The sequence below is a fragment of the Macrotis lagotis genome, chromosome 4, assembly GCF_037893015.1.
Source record: "Macrotis lagotis isolate mMagLag1 chromosome 4, bilby.v1.9.chrom.fasta, whole genome shotgun sequence".
NCBI classification, from domain to species: Eukaryota; Metazoa; Chordata; class Mammalia; order Peramelemorphia; family Peramelidae; genus Macrotis; species Macrotis lagotis.
The window spans coordinates 74,985,421-75,009,454 of record NC_133661.1 but is presented as its reverse complement, the minus strand read 5'-3'; the positions used below and the strand labels follow the sequence as shown (position 1 = coordinate 75,009,454).

General features: G+C 39.1%; 1 protein-coding gene across 1 annotated transcript in view; it reads left to right on the top strand.

Annotated features, from left to right (window-relative positions):
• ABCC2 (ATP binding cassette subfamily C member 2) overlaps positions 1–24,034 on the top strand; it is a 70,727-nt gene that overhangs the window by 26,991 nt on the left and 19,702 nt on the right. The window contains exons 8-22 of the mRNA XM_074233172.1: positions 2,186–2,361; positions 4,073–4,250; positions 5,267–5,521; positions 9,139–9,204; positions 10,034–10,171; positions 11,672–11,818; positions 13,459–13,543; positions 14,610–14,676; positions 16,192–16,318; positions 17,701–17,877; positions 19,660–19,827; positions 20,791–20,971; positions 22,283–22,412; positions 22,887–23,022; positions 23,742–23,961. Coding sequence (XP_074089273.1) covers positions 2,186–2,361; positions 4,073–4,250; positions 5,267–5,521; positions 9,139–9,204; positions 10,034–10,171; positions 11,672–11,818; positions 13,459–13,543; positions 14,610–14,676; positions 16,192–16,318; positions 17,701–17,877; positions 19,660–19,827; positions 20,791–20,971; positions 22,283–22,412; positions 22,887–23,022; positions 23,742–23,961 — 2,251 coding nt within the window. The remainder of the gene's footprint in view (positions 1–2,185; positions 2,362–4,072; positions 4,251–5,266; positions 5,522–9,138; positions 9,205–10,033; positions 10,172–11,671; positions 11,819–13,458; positions 13,544–14,609; positions 14,677–16,191; positions 16,319–17,700; positions 17,878–19,659; positions 19,828–20,790; positions 20,972–22,282; positions 22,413–22,886; positions 23,023–23,741; positions 23,962–24,034) is intronic.

Sequence of the window (24,034 nt, the reverse complement as noted above, 5' to 3'; positions counted from 1 at the left end):
TGACTGTGGTGGATCAGATTAATGTGAGCTCAGAACACTCTACCACAGGTCATATAGCCTCATACACTTACTGGCTGGGTGGTTTTGAATAAGTCACTTCACCCAATTTGCCTCAGTTTCCTCATCTGTAAAATGAGCTGGAGAATGAATGGTAAACCACTCCAGTATTTCTGCCAAGAAAAGCCTCCAAAGGGGTCACTAATAATTAGATACAACTGAAACAACTAAACAAAGAGAAAGGAGAGTCCCCTGAGATGGCTTTGGGATTTCAGTGAGCCTTGAATGTCTAGATATAATTGTTCTTCATGATTCTACCCTTGACCCACTCTCTTCACCCTCCACATTGGATAGATCACCAGCCCTGGAGTCAGGAGGACCTGAGTTCAAATTTGATCTCAGATACCTGATACTATCTTTTTGACCTTGGGCAAGTCACTTGACCCTCTTTGCCTTGCAAAAACAAAAACAAAAAAAACTTAGAGCTAAGATAGCTAGTAGTAAAACTCTGTCAAACTCCAGTCCCACATGTTCAAACTTCTACTGGGTATCTTCAGATGAATGTTCTACTGGCTTCTCAAATTTAACACATGCAGAACATTTTCTTCCCATGATAATTTCTTCCCTTGGTCTTCCATTTTTCTGTTAATGGCACTAATATTCTTCATGTCCTTCAGACTGCAAACCTGATACTCAACTATGGATCTTATTTCTTCCACCTGTTCCCCAGTTAGATGCACACATCACCAAATCATAATGAATCTATCTCTGCAGTATTTTCTGCATAGTAATCTCCTTTTCATTTTGTTTCCATGAAAAACAGAGCAATCTGCTGAAAAAGTACAGGAGTCAGGGGAGAACTGGGTTCAAATTCTGCCTCAGACATTTACTGTATGTCCCTGAATGAGGGATCTCACATGATTGCTGTAAAGATCAAATATAACATGGAAGGCACATTGAAAACCTTAGGGTACTATACAAATATTAGGATTATTTCCAGTACTCTAGTCCAAGCCCTCCCTACTTCTTGCTTGAACTACTGCAGCAGTCCCCTGTCCGGCCTCGTGGCTGCCAATTTCTCTCTGAATCTCTCCTACATATCATTACCATTATGAATTTTTTTTTGGCAAGGCAATGGACTTAAGTGACTTGTCCAAGGTCACACCGCTAAGCAAGTATTATGTGTCTAAGGCTATATTTGAACTCAGAGTCTTCTGACTCCAGGGCCAGTGCTCTATTCACTGTGTCACCTAGCTGCCTCCCAGAATAACTTTCTTAAATGTACCATGATGACCATCAGATTACCTCCCAAACACCTGTAATCCTAACTTCTATAATTCCTTGTCCTCAAAGAGCTGATGCATGATACCATTTAATGCTGGGTGACCACCATCTTCAGGTCTAAAAGTTGTGAGGTGGAGATAATGACACAAATTAACATTTTTTTTGAGTTGAAGATCTTGATGTTGGTAGAAAGGAATGGGGAGAGTGAACCAAAGAGCAAAGGAATGGAAGACAGGGATGAGCACAGTGAGTGCCAAGAGATGGTGAGGAGAATGGCTTGGATGAAGCAGAGTGACAGACATATACCATCAGCCATGGCTGAGCAAAATTTTACCATTAATGCACAAGCTCTGAGGAAGTAGCAGCATATATAGGAAGGTTGGAAGTGTTGGAGTTCAAAATCCAGAGTAGAAAGGAGTGGTGTAGTAGTTGGAGTTTGAGGTAAGAGTCAAACTAAGGAGTTGGAAAAAACAGAGACCTAACCCAAGGAAGCTGGGAGATACAAAATACACAGAATTAGAAGACTGAAAAAAATGGGTCCTAAGGCAAGAGTACCCATCAATTGTTTCATAAGGGGGGAACTGAGCTCTATGTTTTTGTCTCAGGCTTTCAGATTTCTTATATCACTTGTGATCCTAAATCCTTACTGCAAAAGACATGTATGAACATGGATACCCATTTTGTAAGACTGATAGAGGGTAGCTAGGTGGCGCAGCGGATAGAGCACTGGCCCTAGAGTCAGGATGACTTGAGTTCAGATCTAACCTTACTTAATTATTTAATAATTACCTAGCTGTGTGGCCTTGGGCAAGTCACTTAACCCCATTGCCTTACAAAAACAGACTGATAGGCACCTAACTCAAGGCTCTTCTAGACTTTCTCAATGACTTGTCTTTGCCCTTAGGAAGACATGAAACAGAAAAAAAAGAAGAAAAAGTCAAAATCTGGAACCACTGAAGACTATGCCAAGTCCTGGTTAATCAAAACTCTGTTAAAAACTTTTCGTGGTGTCTTGATGAAGTCCTTCATATTCAAGCTAATTCAAGATATCCTGACGTTTCTGAGTCCTCAGCTCCTCAAGTGAGTTGTGGAGTATTGTCTAGTCACAGAGGTTATTCTATCTAGGTAGAAGGCTGAACTCTACCATTCCCTTGCATTTTTCACTGCAATCTACTACATGTACTTGATTGAAAACAAAGGGGCAATTTTCAAAACCTACTTGGAATGGTAGTGGGTCCCTTTCACTACCCTTCACCATGTCCAAGCTTTTCTGGCATCCAGCCTTATTTTTCTTTTCTCCATTCACATAGTTTCTGCCCTCATTGCCTCTTCCCTGCTCTAATTAACCTCATAGTCTCCTTTCTTCTAATCTGTCACCTCTCCAATCCCTGTTCTGAGCAGTTGCCAAAATAATCTTTCTAAAGCACATCTGACCCTATTATTCTCTTCATCATGAGCCCTCAGTGACTCCCTATTGCATCACTGACCACATACAAGCTACTCAGTTTGGTATTTAAAGCTTTTTACAAGCTGGCTCCCAGTCTACCTTTTCAAGCCTGTCTTACATCATTCTCCTTCATACACTATGAATTCTAGTAACCATATAAACTTATTGGCTGTTCCCCAAACTAAGTGTTCTATCTCCATCCTCTATGCCATTGAACAAACTGACCTTCCTGCATAGAATGCACTCCCTCCTCATTTTTTCACCTCTTCAGGGCTCAGGTACCTCTGTTTACAGAAAGCCTTCTTCTTCCCTCTAGGTATTAGTGCTCTCTGCACTTAAGTTTGTATTATGTTTATGTATAATTAAGTTTATGTCCCTGTCCCATATTATGTTTAGCTATTTACCTGTTGCCTTTTCCCAGTAGAAACAACTCTTTGAAGGAAGCTTTTCCATTAGTTTTTAGTCTATTGGAGCCTTATGTCTTATACATAATAGGCACTTAATTAATGCTTGTTGAATTAGATTGGGCTTTTAGGAAAATTTAAACAATAGATTTGTTCTTGGCTATGAGCTACTCCCATTTTGCTTTTGTTAGACTTCGGTCTGACATCCCTTCCTTGGGAGTTTAGATAAATTGCAATAACCTGCACAAAATTAGGAGTCACGGCACCTGGATTCTAAGTATGTTTTTAGACATGTAACCTTGAGAACTTCTCTAGGTCTCAGTTTGCCCAGGTTTGAAATGAGAGAACTCTTTTAGTTCTCTAATACTTTATAAACCTTTTCTTTCCTGTGGTCTGTCGAAAACACTATCCTAGAGGAGAAATCCTTCAGTTTACATTGGAGGCATCTCCTGTTGGCTTAGTCAACATTTTCAACGGGGTAAGGGCAGCTATACCCCTTTCAGTTTACTCAACTTTTACTTAGGCTCATTCAGGGGAAGAAAGACTAAGAAATGGCAAAGATAATCTCAATGCCTTACATTGCCCACTCCACTTTTGCTATTCTCCATAGGATATAGACCTGGAGCTGGAAGGGGCCTTAGAGATCATTAAGAACAACCTGGATGGAGTTTTGTGGATCTGGAAACTGGGTGGGTGGGTGGGGTCATTAAGTGGCCGATGCAGGACTTGAAATCAAACTCTTTGGTTCCAAATCTGATGTTCTTGCCTGACTTCCACCAAAGGATAGGGTTGGGGGTAGGAGGAAGGGAATACGTTGGTCCATTCAGGAGACTGGTTAGCATTTCAGTGATGGAATGAGCTCCTGTCTCTCTCACAAAGTGAGGGGTTCTTGGATCTTGGCAGTCTGGATGGTGTCACTTATTTGACTTTTCTCTGGCAGGCTGATGATCTCATTTATTAGTGACTCTTCACCGTATTTGTGGAAAGGCTACATCTTTTCTGTCCTCTTCTTTGTGGTGGCCCTCATCCAGTCTTTCTGCCTTCAGTGGTACTTTCAGTATTGTTTTGCCCTGGGCATGACTGTGCGGACAACCCTCATGGCTGCTGTTTATAGAAAGGTAAGCATAATTAAAGGTAATCAGAATTACGGGTCTCCTCCCAAATAGCTGCTGGATATACAAAGAAAAAGCAAAACCAGACCTGGTCCCAAGGGGATTTACATTTCAGCAGCAGAAACAATATGTATATAAATAGTTTATAAGATATGCATAGATGAAAGGCAAACTTAAAGAGGAAGAGAAGGTAGTTGGGAGCAAGGTAACACTGAGAAAATTGCTATCACAAGAAAACAAAAGGAGAACTTTTAGGGTTACTCTTTCCATCATCACTTATGGTTAGAGAACTGCAGAAGGTAAATGGGCAAAAATGGGGTTATCTGGCTGCTTCTTTAAATCCAGAAAAGAAAACATTATTAACCTTTAGGCATTTGAGACATTTTCTGATTTCATATCATGACCAAGAAATCTGGTATGTCCCCTGCCAAATAGTAAATTGATGGGACTGAAAAGACATGAGAGGAGAAATGGCAACTGAGGTGGATCTAACCTGATCCCATACACATGAGAATAAGAGATTTATACCAACAAGATTCAGTGCCTAGAAATAGCAAAAAGTATCTGATAAAAGGCAATTCACTTTACCTTAAGCATGAAACTCTCTAGTTCTGGTCCTTCACTGTAAGTGATCAACACTTCCCATAGACATATGGCTCAGAACCATGTTCTTCTATATACTTTATTCAGTGAGTTTATACCAATAAGTCTCAGACTCTAGAAACAATGAACTATGTCTAGAAAAGACAAGTTACTTGACCTCAAGTGTGGATTCTATGTTTCTCTCCATTTCAAAGGTTCTTCACCTGTTAAAAATAGCCACACCACCCCAATGGGGAGATGGTTCAAAATGATCCCTCTATCCTCTATCTGAGACTAGAACCAATCACTCAATAAATTATTTGCTAATTATTTTCTCCAAGGTCTCTAATTTTCCTGAGCAAAGGACAGCCTTTAAGCCCCTCTTCTCCAGTTCCAAAGTAGTGGCAATCTAGAGTACTAATCTAAGGTTTTATCTTTAGACAATGACTATCTCTAACAATGCCCGGAAGCAGTACACTGTTGGAGAAACAGTGAACCTGATGTCTGTGGATGCCCAGCGATTTACAGATGTGGCCAACTTTATTCACCTGATATGGTCGTGCCCTTTGCAAATTGTGTTATCCATTATCTTCCTGTGGATGGAGCTAGGACCCTCTATCCTTGCAGGTCTAGGGTTAATGATACTACTTATCCCCTTGAATGGAGTGCTGGCCACCAAAAGCAGAGCAATTCAGGTAAGACTAAAAGGGAATAATTTCTTTCTTTTTATACATGGAAATATAATTTGAAATTTTACTTTTGTTGTAACTTCTGGAGTTAGAAGTTTGGGTTTATAACCTAGGTGAAGGTAAGACACAGTAAGACTCAGATAAAATAATGAGAAATGAAGTAGGCAAAACCAGGAAAATAGAATTACTGTGCATCAATCAGACATTTGATCCATTAAGCACTATGTATTCAAGAAGCTAAGGGCTGAGTATACAAAGAAAAAGCAAAACCAGACCTGGTCCCAGGAGGATTTACATTTTAGCAGCAAAAACAACATGTATATAAATAGTTTATATAAGGTATGCATAGAGTAGATGAAAGGCAACAAAGGGGAAGAGAAGGTAGTTGGGAGCAAGGTAGCACTGAGAAAAACCTCTTGCAACAAGTAATGTATAAGCTGAATCGTTTATGTTTAATTTTTATTTTTTAGGGAGAGACAGTGAGGGTTAAGTGAATTGCCCAGGGTCACATAACTAGTGAATGTCTGAAGTCAGATTTGAACTCAAGTCTTCCTAACTCTAGGGCTGACACTGTATCCATTGTGCCACCTGGCTGCCTGCCCTTTTTTAAAAAAAAATTATTATTGTTATTTTATTATTTTATGTGAGTTGAATCTTGAAGAAAGCCAGAGATTCCAAGGCAAAGGTGAGAAAGGACAATGTTCTAAGGGACCTCTAAGAAAAGGGACAGAGAAGAAGAAGGATCAAATATAGAGGACAGCACATAGGCCAGTATGACTGGAGTGTATGGAACATGAAAAGAAAGAGAGAAAGAAGAGTGGAAAGAGGGAAGATCTAGGTCATTAAAAGTTTTAAATGCTAAACAGTGGAGTTTATATTTACTCTGTGAAGGGATTAGCAACCACTAGATTTTCAGAATAGTGAGTGACACCATCTGTACTTCAGAAAAATTACACTGGCAGTTGTATGAAGGATGGATTGAATTTGAGGTAGAGTAAAATTCGATTATGATTAGATTTGAGGGATAAGTGAGAGTGAAGACTGAAGGATACAAGGTTGGAGGATTAGAAGAACTGTGGTAACTGAGACAATGATAAAAAAATTTCAGAAAAAGGAATGGGTTTGGAGAGGGATAGATAATAAGTCTGTTTGGAAATGTTGAGTTTGAGATGCCGAAGTTCAACCAGTTTTAAATGTTGAGTCAGCAGTTACTGATTCAGACTGGGTTTCAGGAAAGAGGCTAGGGTTGGATATATAGATCTGGAAAACATTTTTTGAAATGATCATTGAATTCATTGATGTTGATGAAGTCACTAAATGGGAGAGTATAAATAGAAAAGAGCAAAGGCCCCCAGGGTAAGGTGAGGATTAAGAAAAGAAAACAAATAAATTTGTTGATTAGATATTGGTAATTTTGGAAAAAGCAACTTCAGTTGAACAATGAGGTTGAAAGTCAGATTGCAGATGGGTTAACAAAAAAAGGAGAAAATAGAAGTATTGTGCGGGGGGGTCCAGCCTCCGCGGGGTCCTTGGAACCTGACAGGAGGGATAGAGTCCACGAAATGAGTTGAGTCAACAAGTGGGTATAGGCAGGAGCAGGTTGACTGACTGTCAGCTGCTTAGATTTATTTTTATAATCTCAAAATCATATGAAACAATCAAACTAAAATCATTTCCTTGGTTACAAAAGTATACAATTTTCATCATTAATCACATAGTTCATACGGTTACAAGTTTGATCATGTAGTGGTTATAAGTGTGATTATCAATCACGTAGTTAATTTTCTTGTCCCTGCTCAGACCGTGATGACCTCAACCTGCCTGTTGCCTAGTTTGCTGCTGCATAGTAAAGTTATTAATTAGACAGAACTTTCCTTATAATAATCTTTGATATAATTTGTTTAATGAAATGCTTCTATGTTTTTGTACCACATATGTAATGTTTTTCGATATGCTCCCTTGACAACCTATAGCGAGGGTAGTTATGTTTGTCCACCTGTCCGTTGACTCCTTCAATAACTAATTTTCCTTTCAGCCCTTGTTGGTAGACGCTACGGTTTCTATGACTTTTTATTCTTTCCCAATAAACTAAGGCTGTTAGAGTTCACATATTGGTTACCTATACTAACTATTCTCTCACCATCTTTATCATATATTCCTGTGTATGATAAGGGGGGCAAAATTGTTAATTTCCCTGGAATTCTATCTGACCCATCTTGTATCTGGTTTCCCTGTATATATTCTGACATCTCCCTGGAACTCCCAGTGCTGTGTCTTCCAAAGATTTCATAATGCTGAAGCCTTTTGTATGTTTCAGGGAGAGGCAGTCCTGTTAAATTTGGACAGAGTTCACAATCTGTTTTATTTAAGGAATTTCTCTGAAATCCTTCCTTTATAGTCATTCCACTATTAGGATGAGTACGTTTTGCAATCAATAATAGACCTATAAATATAGGTATACATAGAATCCCTATATATATATTGAAGAAGGAAATGTTGTTCCATCAGGCAGTGTGACTACCTTGAGTCTTCTTGCTGCGACTGTGTCAAGCAGCTTAGAGACCCTGGCTCCCAACAGTATTGTGTGTAGATAGCTTTTTTCCCAAGGAATTTAAGAAGGGGAGGGAGAAATATATGATGATAGTTATTGTGAATAAAGGCTCTAGCAAAGATTTTTTTTTTAATGGGATCTGGCACAGGTTTTTTTTTCCTTTTTTAAATTAGATAAGGGAGACTTAGCATGCCTGTGGATAGGGAGAAGTTGAAGACTGATTAGTTCTTGTCCTTCATTATCGAAGAAGACTTAAAATGACCTCACTATGTTTGAGACAAATTATAGTGTGTCCGATTGTGGCTGATCAGACCAATACCAGCTCCAAATGCTCTACCACAGGTTGGGCACAAATAGTTTGGGTGAACACCTGGAGTGGGTATTCTAAACTTACATATGTTGAAGATTAGAGAGGGCAGGAATGACAGCAGGGGGGAACTTCTAGAAACAATGAAAGTGGATGGGATATACTCACATGCAATATTCACATGCACACATATATATGTACTTATATACATGACATAATATATTTTTGATATATCCATGCATTTATAGATGCAGATAAGTAGTTGTTATTCTTCAGTTGTTTGTGTCCTATTCTTTGTGACCTTGTGGATCATTGCATGGCAATATTGTCCAGAGTTTTCTTGGCGAAGATATAGTGGTTTTCTATTTCCTTCTCTAATGGCTTATGCAGAGCTGTCCAACTTTACTTTTAAAAGTTTTTATTGAAACAATAGACAATATATTTTGATTTGCCATTTTGGTGAGAGCTCTGTGGTAGTTTGGCCGCATGCAGCCCATGGGCTACATTTTGGACAACCCTGGATTAAGACAAGCAGAAGCTAAGGGTCACACAGCTAGTAAGTGACTGAGGATGGATTTGAACCCAGGTCTTCCTGTCTTCCTAACACCAGGTCCAGTGCTTTATCTACTGAGCCATTTCTAAGCATATATATATATATATATTTGTATATATTTATCTGTAGATACATACATATTTTATGCATAGGTGTTCATGTATATTTCTACATAAATTCATACATACATATATTCCTTCCCCTGGGGGCAGGTCGAGAACATGAAGAACAAAGACAGTCGCCTGAAGCTCATGAATGAGATTCTCAATGGAATAAAGGTGAGAAATAAGATCTGGGGCTCCGTTCCCCCAGTGAGGTCATAGGCACTAATTAGCTTCCTAATTTTCATGAACACTTCAGAGATCTGAGATTCTAACCCCTTGTCCTGGTGAGTGTCACAGACTAAATGATACCCTGCAGAATCTCATTTTCCATATCTTACTGCCCCTCATTCCACCATTAAAGTTATCCATCCTCTGATGGACTCTGGCAGTAACTACCTAGCTGGAAGGATTTTGAGTAGGGGTCTGGAGGTGAACTGCTATTGTCTGAGGACCGGTTTAGCTAAGTTCAGAGAGTTTCCTCACCTGTTTGTCACTAGAATGATGAGTTCTTCCACCACTGTGAGTTCTTCAACCACTGTTACTTTGGAAGACCATCTAATGGTCGCAATCTACACTGCTGGAAAGACTATTCAAACAGTGAAATAGCGGGCTCTTGAAAAGTTGAAGTACTGCCCTCTGTTTTTTTTTAACTTACTCCAAGACTTGGGTTCTCGATTTTGAGGGTCCTTTCATTGACTTGATAAAACACAGCTCAAATGTTTCTCTCTCAAAGCTTTTCATTTTCCTGTAGAGATCTTATTCTAGCTTTTGCCCAAGAGATTGTGTCCTGAGTTCTTGATGGGTGAAACTTTCCAAAGTGAACCATGATCAGTAGGATATCCTAGAAAAGTCAAAGAACTTGGAATCAAGAAATCTTTGCTTCATAACTTTTGATGAATCACTTCATCTTGCACATCCTAATCTGTAAGATGAGGCTTTTGGACTTGTGGATCCCCAAATTTCCCTCCAGTTCTAAAATTCAATGACCCTTTGACTTTGGTAGATCCTGAAATACTTTGCCTGGGAGCCTTCATTTATAGAGAAAATCCTGGGGATTCGAAAGACGGAACTGAAGAACTTGAGGTCCTTTGCTTTGTTGCAGTCTGTTGTGGTATTCATCTTCAACCTGGCCCCTGTTATGGTAAGTGAGAGGGAACAAATAGGTGGTTTTGGTACCTTGAGGCAGTACCTGGGAGGAGTAGACTGCCCCACTCCCAGTCCCACAAAGCCCTAGAAGTTCTGGGTTTGTACCATGTCATGACATCATCAATGGGCATCTACTGAGGTTTTAATATGTGCAGGCCCTATGCTAAGTGCAAAGGATACAAAAAAAAGATAAAAACAAAACAAACAAAAAAAAAAGACAAATCCACTGGCAAAGCTTCCTTTGCTGAGTTTCCTGCTTATCCTGATGAATCCCTCAGAATAACACAGTAAATAAGATGCAATGGGGCTTACAGGCAAAGTCAGATAGAGTCAGAGGTATAACTAGTAAAAATGTTAAACAATCAGCTGGGAGGGCATCAAAAGTACATCAGAGACACTTTTAAGTTTAATTTTCATTATTAACATTTTCTCCATCACTCTTCAATCTAGGTAATCAACATTAAAACAAGCCACCGATTTATAGAATTTGCAAATTTCAGGAATGTAAATGTCCACACTGAAAATTTAACAATCCCCTTATATGGGTTGGTTCTAGCACACCCTGTCTAAACTGCGTACTATTGAAAGCCTATAGTTAAATTTTTGGTGTGAGCTCTTGGCCTAGAAAATTAAATCTCTCTGTCTAACCAATCAGAGGAAGCCTTCTATCAGCCTCCAGCTACAAAAGGATTGAGCTGCATTTTTTGAGCCCCACTTCCCCCTCCTGCCCCCCTCCCCACCATCCTGTCCTGTTCTTACTTTGTTTAGTTCTTTTTTGCACTCCACCTACACCTCTTATCCTTGGCTTAAAGCAGCCTCTTGACTCACTGACTCAACTTTTATTTAGAAAGTCACAACTATCCAAATATTCCCTATTAAATCAAAAATCCTTTTAAAATGTAACTGGGCTTTGCATGGAACCTACAAGATGGTGGTGCCCCTTTGGGAAATGGAATGAACCCACTTCAGGGATAAGATATTAAAGTACAAGTAACAGAGAGCTATAGACCATAAGCTCCTCAAGGGTAGGGACAATCTCATTTTTGTCTTCAAATCCCCAGCCATTTATGAATCAACCACTGTGTTCCAGCACTGTGCAGTAGATAGAGAGGCTGAAGATAAGGGAAAGAGTGAGGAAGTCCCAAGGGACAATCTGTGGGAGAAATGGGATGTGCTAGTAAGAAGTCCCTCTACTTTCTCAGGTGAGGCAGCTGCAAAGCAGGAGATCACATAGAGAAAGTAGAAACAAGAGGTGGTTCATGGGGAATGACTTCATGTGAGAGAGAAGGTGGAAAGGACTGGTGGTTCATGGGAAATTCCCTGATTATTCTTTAAAATATGAGACAAAGCCCAGAGGTTTGGGGTAGGTTCTCAGACATGCTCCTTGATTGATTGATCCCCAAATGTTTTGAGGGGATATATTTGAGAGTTAGAGTTAGGTTACTTATTCCCCTTCAAACACTTTCAGTTTTCTCTGTGACCTCATGATTCTCAGGTATCAGTGACAACCTTTACTGTCTATGTTCTGGTGGATGAGAATAATGTTTTAGATGCACAGAAAGCCTTCACTTCAATCACTCTGTTCAATATACTCCGCTTCCCCTTGGCCATGCTCCCAATGCTGATCTCTTCCATGCTCCAGGTAAGTAGCAGCAGCAGCAGCAGCAGTAGTAATAATGATACTGATAATGAGTATAGTAGTAGTAATAATAATAATGATAGTGGCAATGATAATGATAATGAGTAGTGGAACAGTAGTAGTAATGATAATGGAGAGAATAATGAGGAGTAGAATAGTTGTAGTAATAATAATGAGGAGGAGTAATAGTAATAATGATAATACTTAGTAGTAATAGTAATGATAATAATGAATAGTAATACAATAGTTATAGTAATGATAATACTTAGTTGTTGTGGTAATAGTAACAGTAGCAGTAGTGACAGCAGTAGAAGTAATAACAATATAATAAGCAGTAATAGTAAAAGTAATAATAATGAAAATAATGAGTACTAGTGGAATAGTATAGTAATAATAATAATAATAAATAGTAGTAGTGATGATGACAATAATGAGTTGTAGTAGTAGTAGTGATACTGAAAGTAGTAGTAGTAATCACAATAATGAGTTGTAGTAATACTGATAGTGGTAAAAATAAAGATGATAATTACCATTGAGATAGCTCTTTAAGATAATACAAATCATTTTGCTTATATCACATCATTTGATCTTTATACCCCTGTAAGGTAAGGGCTATTATTAGTTCAATTTTACAGATTAAGAAACTGAGGATAGGGGTGGCTAGGTGGCATAGCGGATAAAGCACCGGCCCTGGAATCAGGAGTACCTGGGTTCAAATCCGGCCTCAGACACTTAATAATGACCTAGCTGTGTGGCCTTGGGCAAGCCACTTAACCCCGTTTGCCTTGCAAAAACCTAAAAAAAAAATAAAGAAATAAAATAAAAAAAGAAACTGAGGATAAGTAAGATTAAATGATTTCCCAGGATCATACAGCTAATAAGTATCTGAGACAGGATTCAAATATAGGTCATCCTAATTCCTTATTTGGTGTTTTATCCACTATTTTACCTTGCTGCTAAGAGTGTATAATGATAAGATTTCTATCGTACATTTAATTTCAAAGGGAATGAGAATACCCCATCATAGGTAATAGAGATCATCATCTCCTAATCTCCCAATTTAAAGTTGAAGAAACCCCTAAGGCCTAGATGAAGTGCATTTCCAGGTAGACAAGGAGCTTTTCCCAGCCTTGCCATTCTAGGGGCTTATTGGTCTTTTAGAGCTAAATAGTCTACTTTTGTTAAATCACTTAATAGTTCTAACCCTTCATTTCATCCTCTGTAAAATGGAGATAATATCTATTGTACCTGTCTCACTGGAAAGTAACAGGTAAAAATGTTCTGTTTGATGTATAAACACTTCTTAACCAGACTTATTATTCTCCTTTGAGTCTGAAATATTCCTAGGCTGTTCCTAGTGAGTTAAAGAGTCTCTTCTCTGAGATTTTATGACTTCTTCTGTTTAAGTCTCCAGCCTCCACAACTATGTACACTTTCAGTGATTTCTTCAACATTTCATCCCTTTCTATTCTCTCAGAGGGCCCTAATAGAAGCAGGAAACTCAGTGACACAAAGAGAAGAAAAATACCTTACATGGAGATAAACTGAAGCATAGCTAGGGAGTATCAAGACTAAGGAGTCTAGGCTTATTGGGTGGCTTTTAATTCTTTTAATTCTTAAGAATACTTTATATTTTCTTGTAGGTTAGTGTTTCCACCGATCGTCTGGAAAAGTACTTGACTGGAGATGACTTGGATGCATCCAATATTCGAAGGGATGTCCATTCTGGTAAATGATGATCTTTGGAAATTAGGTTAAGTTTCTTCATAGGTAGCATGCTGGGCAGTGATTCCTATGCCTGTATTTTCACCTCCATAGTAATTATAATATTTCTACTGAGAGGAGCAAGGAAAAATGAATAGGTTGGGCACACCAAATTCTCAAAACAAAATTCCTTTACATTTAAATATTAAAAGTACAAATCTCATATAGTATATTGAACAACCATTGGGCATCACAGACCTAGAAGATAAATGACTAGGCTGAGAATAAATAAAATAAATAAATATATATATATATATATATATATGTTGTAGCCAAAGGTCATCCATGAATCTTTCCTGTAACTTGGGCCACATGTATTAGGTGTGCCACCATAGTGATCATGAGCACAGAGTAGTGGGGCCAGAAGAAGTAACAGGAGTGCAGATAAAGGAGAGGTATTGATATATGCAGATCTTCAGAAGGGTCTAAAAACTGGAAATCAAAGCAGTAAAGCGCAGCAATCAATCAATCAATAAGCATATATTAAGTGCCTACTCTGAGCAAGGTACTATCCTTGGTGCCGGAGATACAAGTATAAGGAATGAGACCACATCTTCTCTCATTGTGCTTGTATTCAAATAATAGTGACAAATATAGAGAGAGAATAAACATGAGGCAGTTTGGAGAATGGACACTAGCAGATAAATTGATCAAAAGAACATTCTGAAGAGGGAGGAGCCTTCAGGAAATGAAGGTCTGAGGTAGGCAACACATGGTCAAGACTAGTTACTAAGGAAGGACTAAAAAGATCAGGTCTGGCATTGAGGGCAGCCAAGACTCCAATCAAGGAAACTGGAGAAAGTTTGAACCCCCCCCGCCATCATGGGAAATATCTGAATCAATCCTTGTCTCATCCTAGAGGCCTGTATATGCTTCTTATTGTGGCAGGAACCAGTCTTTAAGAATGGAGTATCTGGAACAAGGGAGATCCATTTTGTTGGAATAGAAACTGAGGAACAGTTCAAATAATAGACCTGGACACAGTTTTTGCCTTGCCTTTAACTGAAAGAGCTTATATTTCTCTCAACAGACAAAGCTGTTCAGTTCCATGAGGCCTCCTTTACATGGGACCGAGCTATCCAACCAGCTGTCCAAGAGTGAGTAGCCAATTCCTCTGCCCTTTTCTGGAGATTTCTCATTGTTGGACTCAGGAATCTTAAAAGCCTTAGAATGAAGTATTTTTCTGTAATGAAACAGACAGAAAAACCCATGTCATAGAAGATTTTATAAGATAGTGGAGAGGAAGAAAAGAAGCTACAGATTTATGATGAGTTGAGAGTTTGGAGGAATTTGATAGCATCAAGTAACTGAAATCTCTTTTCCCATGACTGTATGATTGGTGTGGAACTATAGATCCAACTCAGGCCCCATCACAGTCTTTAATTTTGCCCTTACTGGGATATTCTCTGCTTGGATCCTATTCTGAAACCTCTTCATTATTTGGAGGAAATCTGGGCTATCAAAGTCAATGCCAGTAGAACAGAAAGATTTCTAGAACAGGGCATTGGTCTCAAACTCAAAATTAAAGTTTATTTAAAGTTTAATTAAAGTTTATTTAAAGTTTAGTGCTTTTAACACTAGATCCCTGATTCCAATTGGCATAGGAACCTTGGCTCTTTCAGCAACTCCTCTGAAACAGTCTTAGAGAGGACATTCAAAGGTTAAGGGACTCATCCAGTGTCACAACAGCCATTATCAAGTCAGGACTTGAATCTAGGTCTTCTTGACTCTAGGACCTCTATTTACAATTCCATTCTGCCTCTTGATGCATAAATTCTACCATCTGAATCTTTATGTATTTCACATTGGATCACATTGTTTTCTGAACAAAGAGATCTATTGATGAGCTACCATCTCTTGGGTTTCTTGGGCACATTGGAAAGAGTACAGGTTTTAGAAATCAGAGGAACTGAGATTGATTCCCATCTTTACAATTCACTTCATCTCTAGAGGTCTGTTTTCTCCTTTGTAAAATTAGATTAGATTTAAAAATCTTTAAATCTATAATCCTAGAGCCTAACTTCTATACTTAGAAGCTATACTAGAAAGATAGGAAGAAGGTAGAGGATTTGATGACTATAGCAAGGAAGAGGAGGATGAAAATTGGTGTACACTTAATATGCATATGTATATGTGTGTGTGTGTGTGTGTGTGTGTGTGTGTGTGTGTGTGTGTATTTCTGTATTTGTGTAAATAAAGTATAGTTGGAGCTATGAAGTATGCATGGAAAAAGAGGTAGATTAGGGAATGACTCAATGAGAATGGAGATTAAGATTCTTTTACTCCTTGGTGTAGACTAGAAAAGACTTGGAGACATTGTCTAAGGTTCTAAATATTGAAAGATAGAAAGTAGAATACTTAATAAAAACTTGCTGAATTGAAAATTTGAGCATTGCTCTGGTAGAAATGAGGGTTTGTATAAATCATGGGTTTGAGAAGGCAAAATTTCCTTCTTTAAAGGATAAGGGTGTCACAATACCAGACTCCCTTGAAGATTCTAGATTTTGGCCTCCATATTTTGGCCTCCTCTATGTCTCAGTCTCTCTGTCTCTATATATTTCTCTTGCCCGCCCTCCCTCAGTCCCCCCCAAATAGCATCTTTTCTCTTTCAGTGTGACTCTGGACATTAAGACAGGACAACTGGTAGCTGTGGTGGGGAGTGTTGGCTGTGGAAAATCCTCCCTAATGGCAGCCATGTTGGGAGAAATGGAACCCATCCATGGACACATCACTATCAAGGTGAGGGGAAACAGCTGGAAAATTCACCTCTGAGACTTGACCACAGAGGCAGGAATAAATGTCTTGATGAAATAAAATTAAATTTCTTAATGAAATTAAGACCTTTCAGATCTAAAAACTGGAAGTCACCATTAGCCCTGTTTTCTCATTTGAAAAATGCACAACAGTGTGAAAGCCTAATTAGAACCTCATCCTTGGATGAATGAATGAAATATTAACTCTTTACTATATAGGCAAAGTACTATGTAAAATAATAAAGATACAAGTAGAAAAGTATGACTGATCTGTTCTCAAGGACCTCACATTCTAATGGAAGAGAGAGCATATCGAAGGGAGGTTTCAACTACAAGACCAACGGAAGGGCACCATGCTCCTTTAGGCTGAAGCAGTAAAGCAGAGGGTAATGAATGTCTCTTCCTATGTTACCCCATTGTGACTGAAAAGGCTGCCCTTTCTGTTTTATGTCTTGGCTCTTCCTTCACCAGTCAGTTCAGCTAGGTCAGGTTCTCCTCCTAGACTATGACCGTTGACCCCTGAGTCAAGGAGTGGTTTGTACCAGATTAGCTTCATTCATTCATTTAATAAACAATTAGTTAGTCCCTGCTATGTTCAGATATTGAGCTAAGTGCCTCATTGGTAAAGATTGATTACTCAAGAGCTTCAGACTTGAGGGAGGAATTGGTGAAAACTGCAGAGGAGATCCTGATTTTCTGACTTCCCACTCAGAGATCATTTATCCCATTCCAGACGTTCTTCAGGTCTCTGAAGGGAGAGAAAGACTCTGGGGAGAAGCTGATATATATACTCACCCTTTGAGCCAAGGGTTACCTAGGAACTATCCAAAAATATCATTCTCTCAGGGCAATCCCATTCTGCCACTCAATTGTGCTATTGTGAGGTACAATTCTAAGCAGGTCTTCTCTTGAGAAGTATGAAAGCAGTTCTATGTTATCTTGGATGTTTTTCTCTCTGGCACCTAATCTCTACCTTTTTCTATACTTCTACTTTCTTTACCTTTGCTACCGTTCTTCTTATCTTCCCCATCAATGGCAAATCTATAAAATCGTAATCATTCAGCTTGATTAGAACCTAAGTATCTACAATTATATACCATATACCTTCACTCACCTCCAAAGCCACCTGTTCTTTATCCTTGGGGATCACACAGAGAAGACAAAATTCCTCCCCAAAATATGGAATTTCAAATGGTGAATGGAATGGTTGTCTTTGTCTCCAAGGTCAGATACTGGGTATCCAAGTGACTTCATCCTATCTCTGTTTCTCAAAATTAAAGCTCTAGAAACATCATTTTTTTCTCCTCTTCTTTGCTCCTTCATTGTCATTGTTTTTAGAACTGTGTGACCTGATCTTTCTCTCTCCAGGGCTCCATAGCCTATGTTCCTCAGCAGTCATGGATCCAGAATGGCACTGTAAAAGACAACATCCTGTTTGGATCCCCATTGGATGAAAAGAGATACCAAGAGGTTCTAGAGGCCTGCGCTCTTCTCCCAGATTTGAAAATACTGCCTGGAGGTGATCTGACTGAAATTGGAGAGAAGGTACTTGGAACTCCAAGTGATTTGGGACCCTAGAATCAGAGAACTGGAAGGATCCATACAAGTCAGAGGATTATAGATTTAGAAGGAGGGAACTTAGAGATCTTCTAGTCCAGTCCCCCCCCCCTTTAAGAGATGAGGGAAAGGGGGCCCAGAGAGATAAAGTGATTTGCCAAAGATTACAGAAATATTAATGGTCAACCAGGATTTGAACCCAGGTTATATGGCTCCAACCATCTCTCCACTGCACCACTATGCCATGCATTCTAGCAAAGTGTTCAATAGGAGTGAATGTCATAAGGTATGCAGAAAATTCTACCTAGATCACCTTATCTGTGCCTCATGACAACCTGAGCTGGGTCCCAGTGGCAATATTTTCCATGCCTTATGGACTGATTACTCAGAGCTTTAGGGCTCCTTGAGGGCCACCTTCACACCTCTGACCCTCCCCTTTATTTTACAAATGAATGAACGGAGGTTTGTTGGAGCTAAGTGACTTGCCCAAGGTTGCTCAGTAAAGTGACAGTCAAGACTTGAACCAAGGTTTCCTGACTTTTGTTCTGATGTTCTTTCCACAGTCTTCCTTCGTAGGGTGAGGGTAATGGCAGCCTCTGCATTTCTTACCCCTAGCTAGAAGTCTTCCTCTTCACCCTCTCTGAGTGATTCAGAGTGTTTTGTGATCTGTAATGATTTGGGGGCTTTATTAGTACACTATTACTGCGTGAGGTCCACAGTGAAGAAATATTGAGATAAAAGGCTAGAGAAAACAGTTGGTAAGGATTCAACAGAAAAGAGCAGCCAAATAATTGTTTTTTAAGAGGAAACTAGGTGGTGCAGTGGATATAGTTCTGGTCTTGGAATCAGAATTCAAATTCAAAATCTTGAATTCAAATCTTGACTTAGACATTTACTAGTGGTGTGATCCTGAACAAATCACTTAATCCTGATTGTTTCTAAGATAGATAGATAGATAGATAGATAGATAGATAGATAGATAGATAGATAGACTAGTAGATGGATATCGAGATAGGTAGATGACTAGATAGTAGATAGATGACTAGATAGATATCTAGATATATATATCTACAAAAAGTAGACAGATAAATAATAAGATAGCTAAGCAAATGGTAAGATAGATATTTGCTTATGGTGACTTTCAAAGTTGGTAAATAAAAACTATTGCTAAGTAAAACGCCTTTCTACACTTATCTCTGAAGGAAGATCATTCACTCTCACTCTGTGAGAGATAATCCAATCATCCTCCACCAATTACCAGCTATGTGACCCTGGGCAAGTCACTCAATTCCTCCAAGCCTCAAATTCCTCATTTGTAAAATGATGATAATAACATCTACCTCCCAGAGCATGTGATGGAAATCAAATTAGATTGTGCAGGTAAAACAATTTGTAAACTTTATAGCAAGTATCTAAATTTGAGCTGGGGCAGCTAGTTGATGCAGTGAATAGAGCACTAGACAGGGGACCATGAAGAGTCATCTTCATGAGTTCAAATCTGAACACAGTCACTTTATAGTGTAACCCTGGGCAAGTCATTTAACCCTGTTTGCTTCAGTTTCTTCATCTATAAATTGGGCTAGAGAAGGAAATGACAAATCATTCTACTATTTTTGTCAAGAAAACCCCAAATGGGGTCATGAAGAGTTGGATGTGACTGAAATACTTCAAAAACAGTAACAGATGTGAGCTTTTGCTATTCTTAGCTCCCTTGTGCTTAAGAAGTAGCTTGAACAGAAATGTGTTTCTCTTTTCTTCTTCTTTTTTTAGGGCATAAACCTCAGTGGAGGACAGAAACAGCGCATCAGCCTAGCCAGAGCTGTCTACAGCAACTCAGACATCTACATTTTGGATGATCCCCTCTCAGCTGTAGATTCTCATGTAGCAAAGCATCTTTTCACCAAAGTCATTGGCTCAAATGGGTTACTGAAGGACAAGGTAAGACTACAGATGGACAGCTGTGGCAGCCAAACCATGAATTCATTAGTGAGCATATAAAGCACCCACTGTTTACCAGGGGTACAATTATGGAAGACCATTTGTCTATGGTCTTGCTAAATTTACATTGCTTTTTTTTCCCAATCATTGTTACTTCCTTTGGGAGTAAGGAGAGAAAGACAGAGACAGAGAGATGGAGAACGAGAGAGAGAGAGAGAGAGAGAGAGAGAGAGAGAGAGAGAGAGAGAGAGAGAGAAAATCTCTTCCTTCTTTTAGAAGACTGCATTGTGTTGAGCTCAAAGTTACATTCAACACTGGACTTGTAGTCTCATATTTGTGGGACCACTTATCTGACTGTCCTTGGTCAAGTTACTTAATTTCTCCCATCTTTTAAAAGGGATTCTAACAGCCCCAGAGATTATTATGAAAAACATGCTTTGTGAATTTTAAAATGCCATGTAAATGACCACTATTACCGTTTTGGATCTTTCTGCAAAAATACCGTATTAGCTTCATTATATAGAAGTGTCCCAAAGATCTTGGTATAGCTTTAAACTTTAATAATAGTCACAGGTTATAGCACCCTTTGCACACCAATCAGATGTTTTGTGGATGCTTTCTCTTGATCAGCAGGGTTCCTGAGTGGGAGTGTTTAATGCAAACCCTGTGGCTTCACATGGTCTAAACAACTCAAAATGCTAGCCGCATTAAGTGGCAGGTTAAAGGTATCATCATCTCCTTGTGTGGAGTAGAATAATTAGTATTATGGACTCAAGAAAAGTTAGGAAAAGAAGCAAGGTAGAGCCCCAGATTGGGCCTAGAGTGACTTCCAAAGGAATTTCTTTCCTTGATTGCTTTTATGGGATGGAGGGAGATTATATTTATAGTCCCCTCCCCTCCCCACCCGCACCCACAACAGGAGTAAATGATGGACTCCTGTGACCTGATGATTCTGTTTTGCAGACTCGACTCTTAGTGACACATGGCATTCACTTCCTTCCCCAAGTAGACGAGATTGTGGTCTTGGCAAATGGCACCATAGCTGAGAAAGGATCTTACAATGTTCTGATGGCTAACAGAGCAACATTTGCCAAGAATCTGAAGCTATACTCCAAGCAGAGCAGCTCAGAAGGAGAGGCCACAGGTATGGTAGTGAATATCATATAAGATCCAACTACTTTTAGGAGCAGGCCATGGGGTTTACTCTTCTGTGTACTGAGCACACAAGTTAAGGTTCTATTAAAAGAGATGTTTGGGATCACCATCACCTTTAATTAAGGTGCTTAGAGATTATTTATTCATATTCTGTCCTTGGCTCAAGCCTGGGTTATAATGAATGAATGAAATATATGGGAGGGCAGTGTTTAGAAGACAATTTTATAAAAAAAGCTGTATTGATATAACAAAAAACCTAAAAATAATGTTTATCCCTTATCAGGTCAATCTCAAAAGTGAAACCCAACTGTTCTTCAACTCAGATGAATCATAAGTTCATTGGTTAGGCATGTCACACTTCTATTGGTTTAGAGCCTCATCCCCTAAACCTGGAAGAGTCACTCCTTGGTACTTCCCTCCTTTGCTATCCACCCCCTTTAACATGTAAGCAGGTTGTATTAAATGAGAAAAAAATTATCCATAAACCATAACTGTTAGATAACATGGGGATAGAAGCTAGCAATGATTCCATTGCTAGAAGAACTATCAGATGGAAAAATTTCTGCCATTCCCATTTAGCTCCTGCCAGGAGGGGAGGGGGAGTGTGTAGTGGATGATAATTTTAGACTTAGAATCAGGAAAATTTGTCTGACCTCAGACAGTTATTAGCTGTATGACCCTGGGTAAGTCACTTCACTCTGCCTCAGTTTTCTCATCCATAAAAAGAGCTAGAAATGGCAAATCATTCCAGGATCTTCAACAAGGAGTCATGAAGAACAAGACATGACTGAAATGATGAATAATAGCAATAATAATTATTGGCATTTATAGAATGCTTTAAGGTTTGAAAAACACTTGACAAATATTTCAAATCTCAGTCCTGGGAGATAGGTACCATCCCCATTTTACAGATGAAAAATCTGAGGTAGGATCTAATGAAGTGACTTGTGCAGGGTCACATACCTAATGTCTGAGGCATGATTCAAACTCAGATTTTCCTGACTCCAAGTCTAACAGTCACTGTGCCACCTTCCTCCCTCTGAAACAGAATTTATTTGTTTCATGTGAAGGCTTGGAATGCTCGGAGCAGTAGTGGTTGGAAAAGGAAATTTTCCCCACCATTTTAGGGGCTACTGCAGGCAAAGAGGATAGATAATTCCTGAAGCATCACTGTTTTGTCTCTTCAGATCTAAAAATCTCTTTATGAGATTATTGGTATGTGAATAAATGGTAAGATGGAGATAGGAATTTTGTTTTCCCTTTTTGCATTTATTTCTATAATCCTTATGTCTATCTCTAGTTGGTGATGGGGATGAAAGTGAAGATGAAGATGACCTTGGATTAATACCAAGTGTAGAAGAAATTCCTAATGAGGCAGTCAACTTGACCTTAAGAAGAGAGAATAGTTTTCAACGAACACTCAGTCAAAGGTCAGGAACCTGTTTTTTAATAGCAGCCCCAGTTGCTTTTATATTTTGATTTTTATCCAACCCCTTCCTTCTGATCATATAGCCTAAAGGAAGGAGCTGTTGAGACTCGATGTCAAAGAATCCCAGATTTAGAACTGAAAGAAACCTCAGAGGTCATCTTGTAAAATTCTCTCATTTTATAGATGAGGGAATTGAGACACAGAGAAGTTTAATAACTTGGCCAAGGTCACATTGGTAGGAAGTGATATATAGGATTCCATTTAAGGCCTTCTGATGCCAAGTTCAGCATCATTTCCACTCTACTGTCTTTCTTGGAGGGGTGGAGGAAGGTTTGAGGATGGATTAAGGGTGTGTGTGTGTGTGTGGGGAGAGAGAGAGAGAGAGAGAGAGAGAGAGAAGAGAGAGGGTTGAAATATTAGCTTGTGAGGCTGTCTTCAACATACCAAAGAATGACATTTTTCCACTTCCCTTCAGATCCAGGTCTGACAGCAAGAGACATCGAAAGTCCCTCCGAAACTCCCTGAAAGTGGTTAATATGAAGCCAAAGCAAAGAGAAAATGAAGTGAAAGGACAGAAGCTAATTGAGAAAGAAGTGGTAGAAACTGGAAAGGTAATGAAACAAAAATCCATCACCGTTAGTACTGTCATTTTTTAACTCAGAACTTCAGAACCAGAAGCATAGGTGTATATCCCACTAGATAGTTTAATTGTTCCTACCTAAATGCCAGATGAAATAACTTTACATGAGGCAGTTAGTTCCACAGAAGCAATGTTTATGCATATATGGGTAAGATAGTGATGATGCTCAAGAGAGTTAATGCTACTGGGCTTCAAACACCATCTGAATTGTGTTTCAGTCAATTGATAGTGTGATTAATAGGGTTCGGTTGTGATATACTAATGATGATAGTAGAAAACAGCTTTGGTTGGTAAGCAGTCCATACAAGGTAAATCTATATCCGTCTTTCTCTTCCCTTTGCACTCCCCCCTCCCCCCTCCCCATATATATATATATATATATATATACACTATTTCCAGGGGAAATACCACTAATCTGGTTCTGGTGGGTATTTACCTTGATGGGCATTTGAGCATTTGCCCTGACTGAGGCTCAGGCATCATGGAAAAATGACTGCTAGACTTTTCTGCCAGCCTCTCTTATTGTCAAGGCTGATGGGTTGAGCCTGCTCTGATGAATGTTATAGGCAACTCCTAACCACACAGGTGTCAGGGGATGGAATGATGATGATGATAATGACCATAATGATAGTGGTGGTAGTGGTGATGATGATGATGATGTTGATATTGATTTGTGTGGGGGTTTTTCAGGTGAAGTTTTCTGTATTCCTGAAATACCTGAATGCAACAGGATGGTGGCTTATTATCTTCATCCTCCTTGCTTACATGGGAAATTCTGTGGCTTTCATGGGATCTAACTTCTGGCTCAGTGAATGGACCAATGATGCCCAGAAATACAGTAATCAAACCTATCCAACCTCTGAGCGGGACCTGAGAATTGGAATCTATGCAGTTCTAGGATTTGCTCAAGGTTGGTGTGATGACCCCCTCTATAATAAAGGAAACATTTCATGTCTCTGGGGGCTGGAGAAGAGGACTAGAGC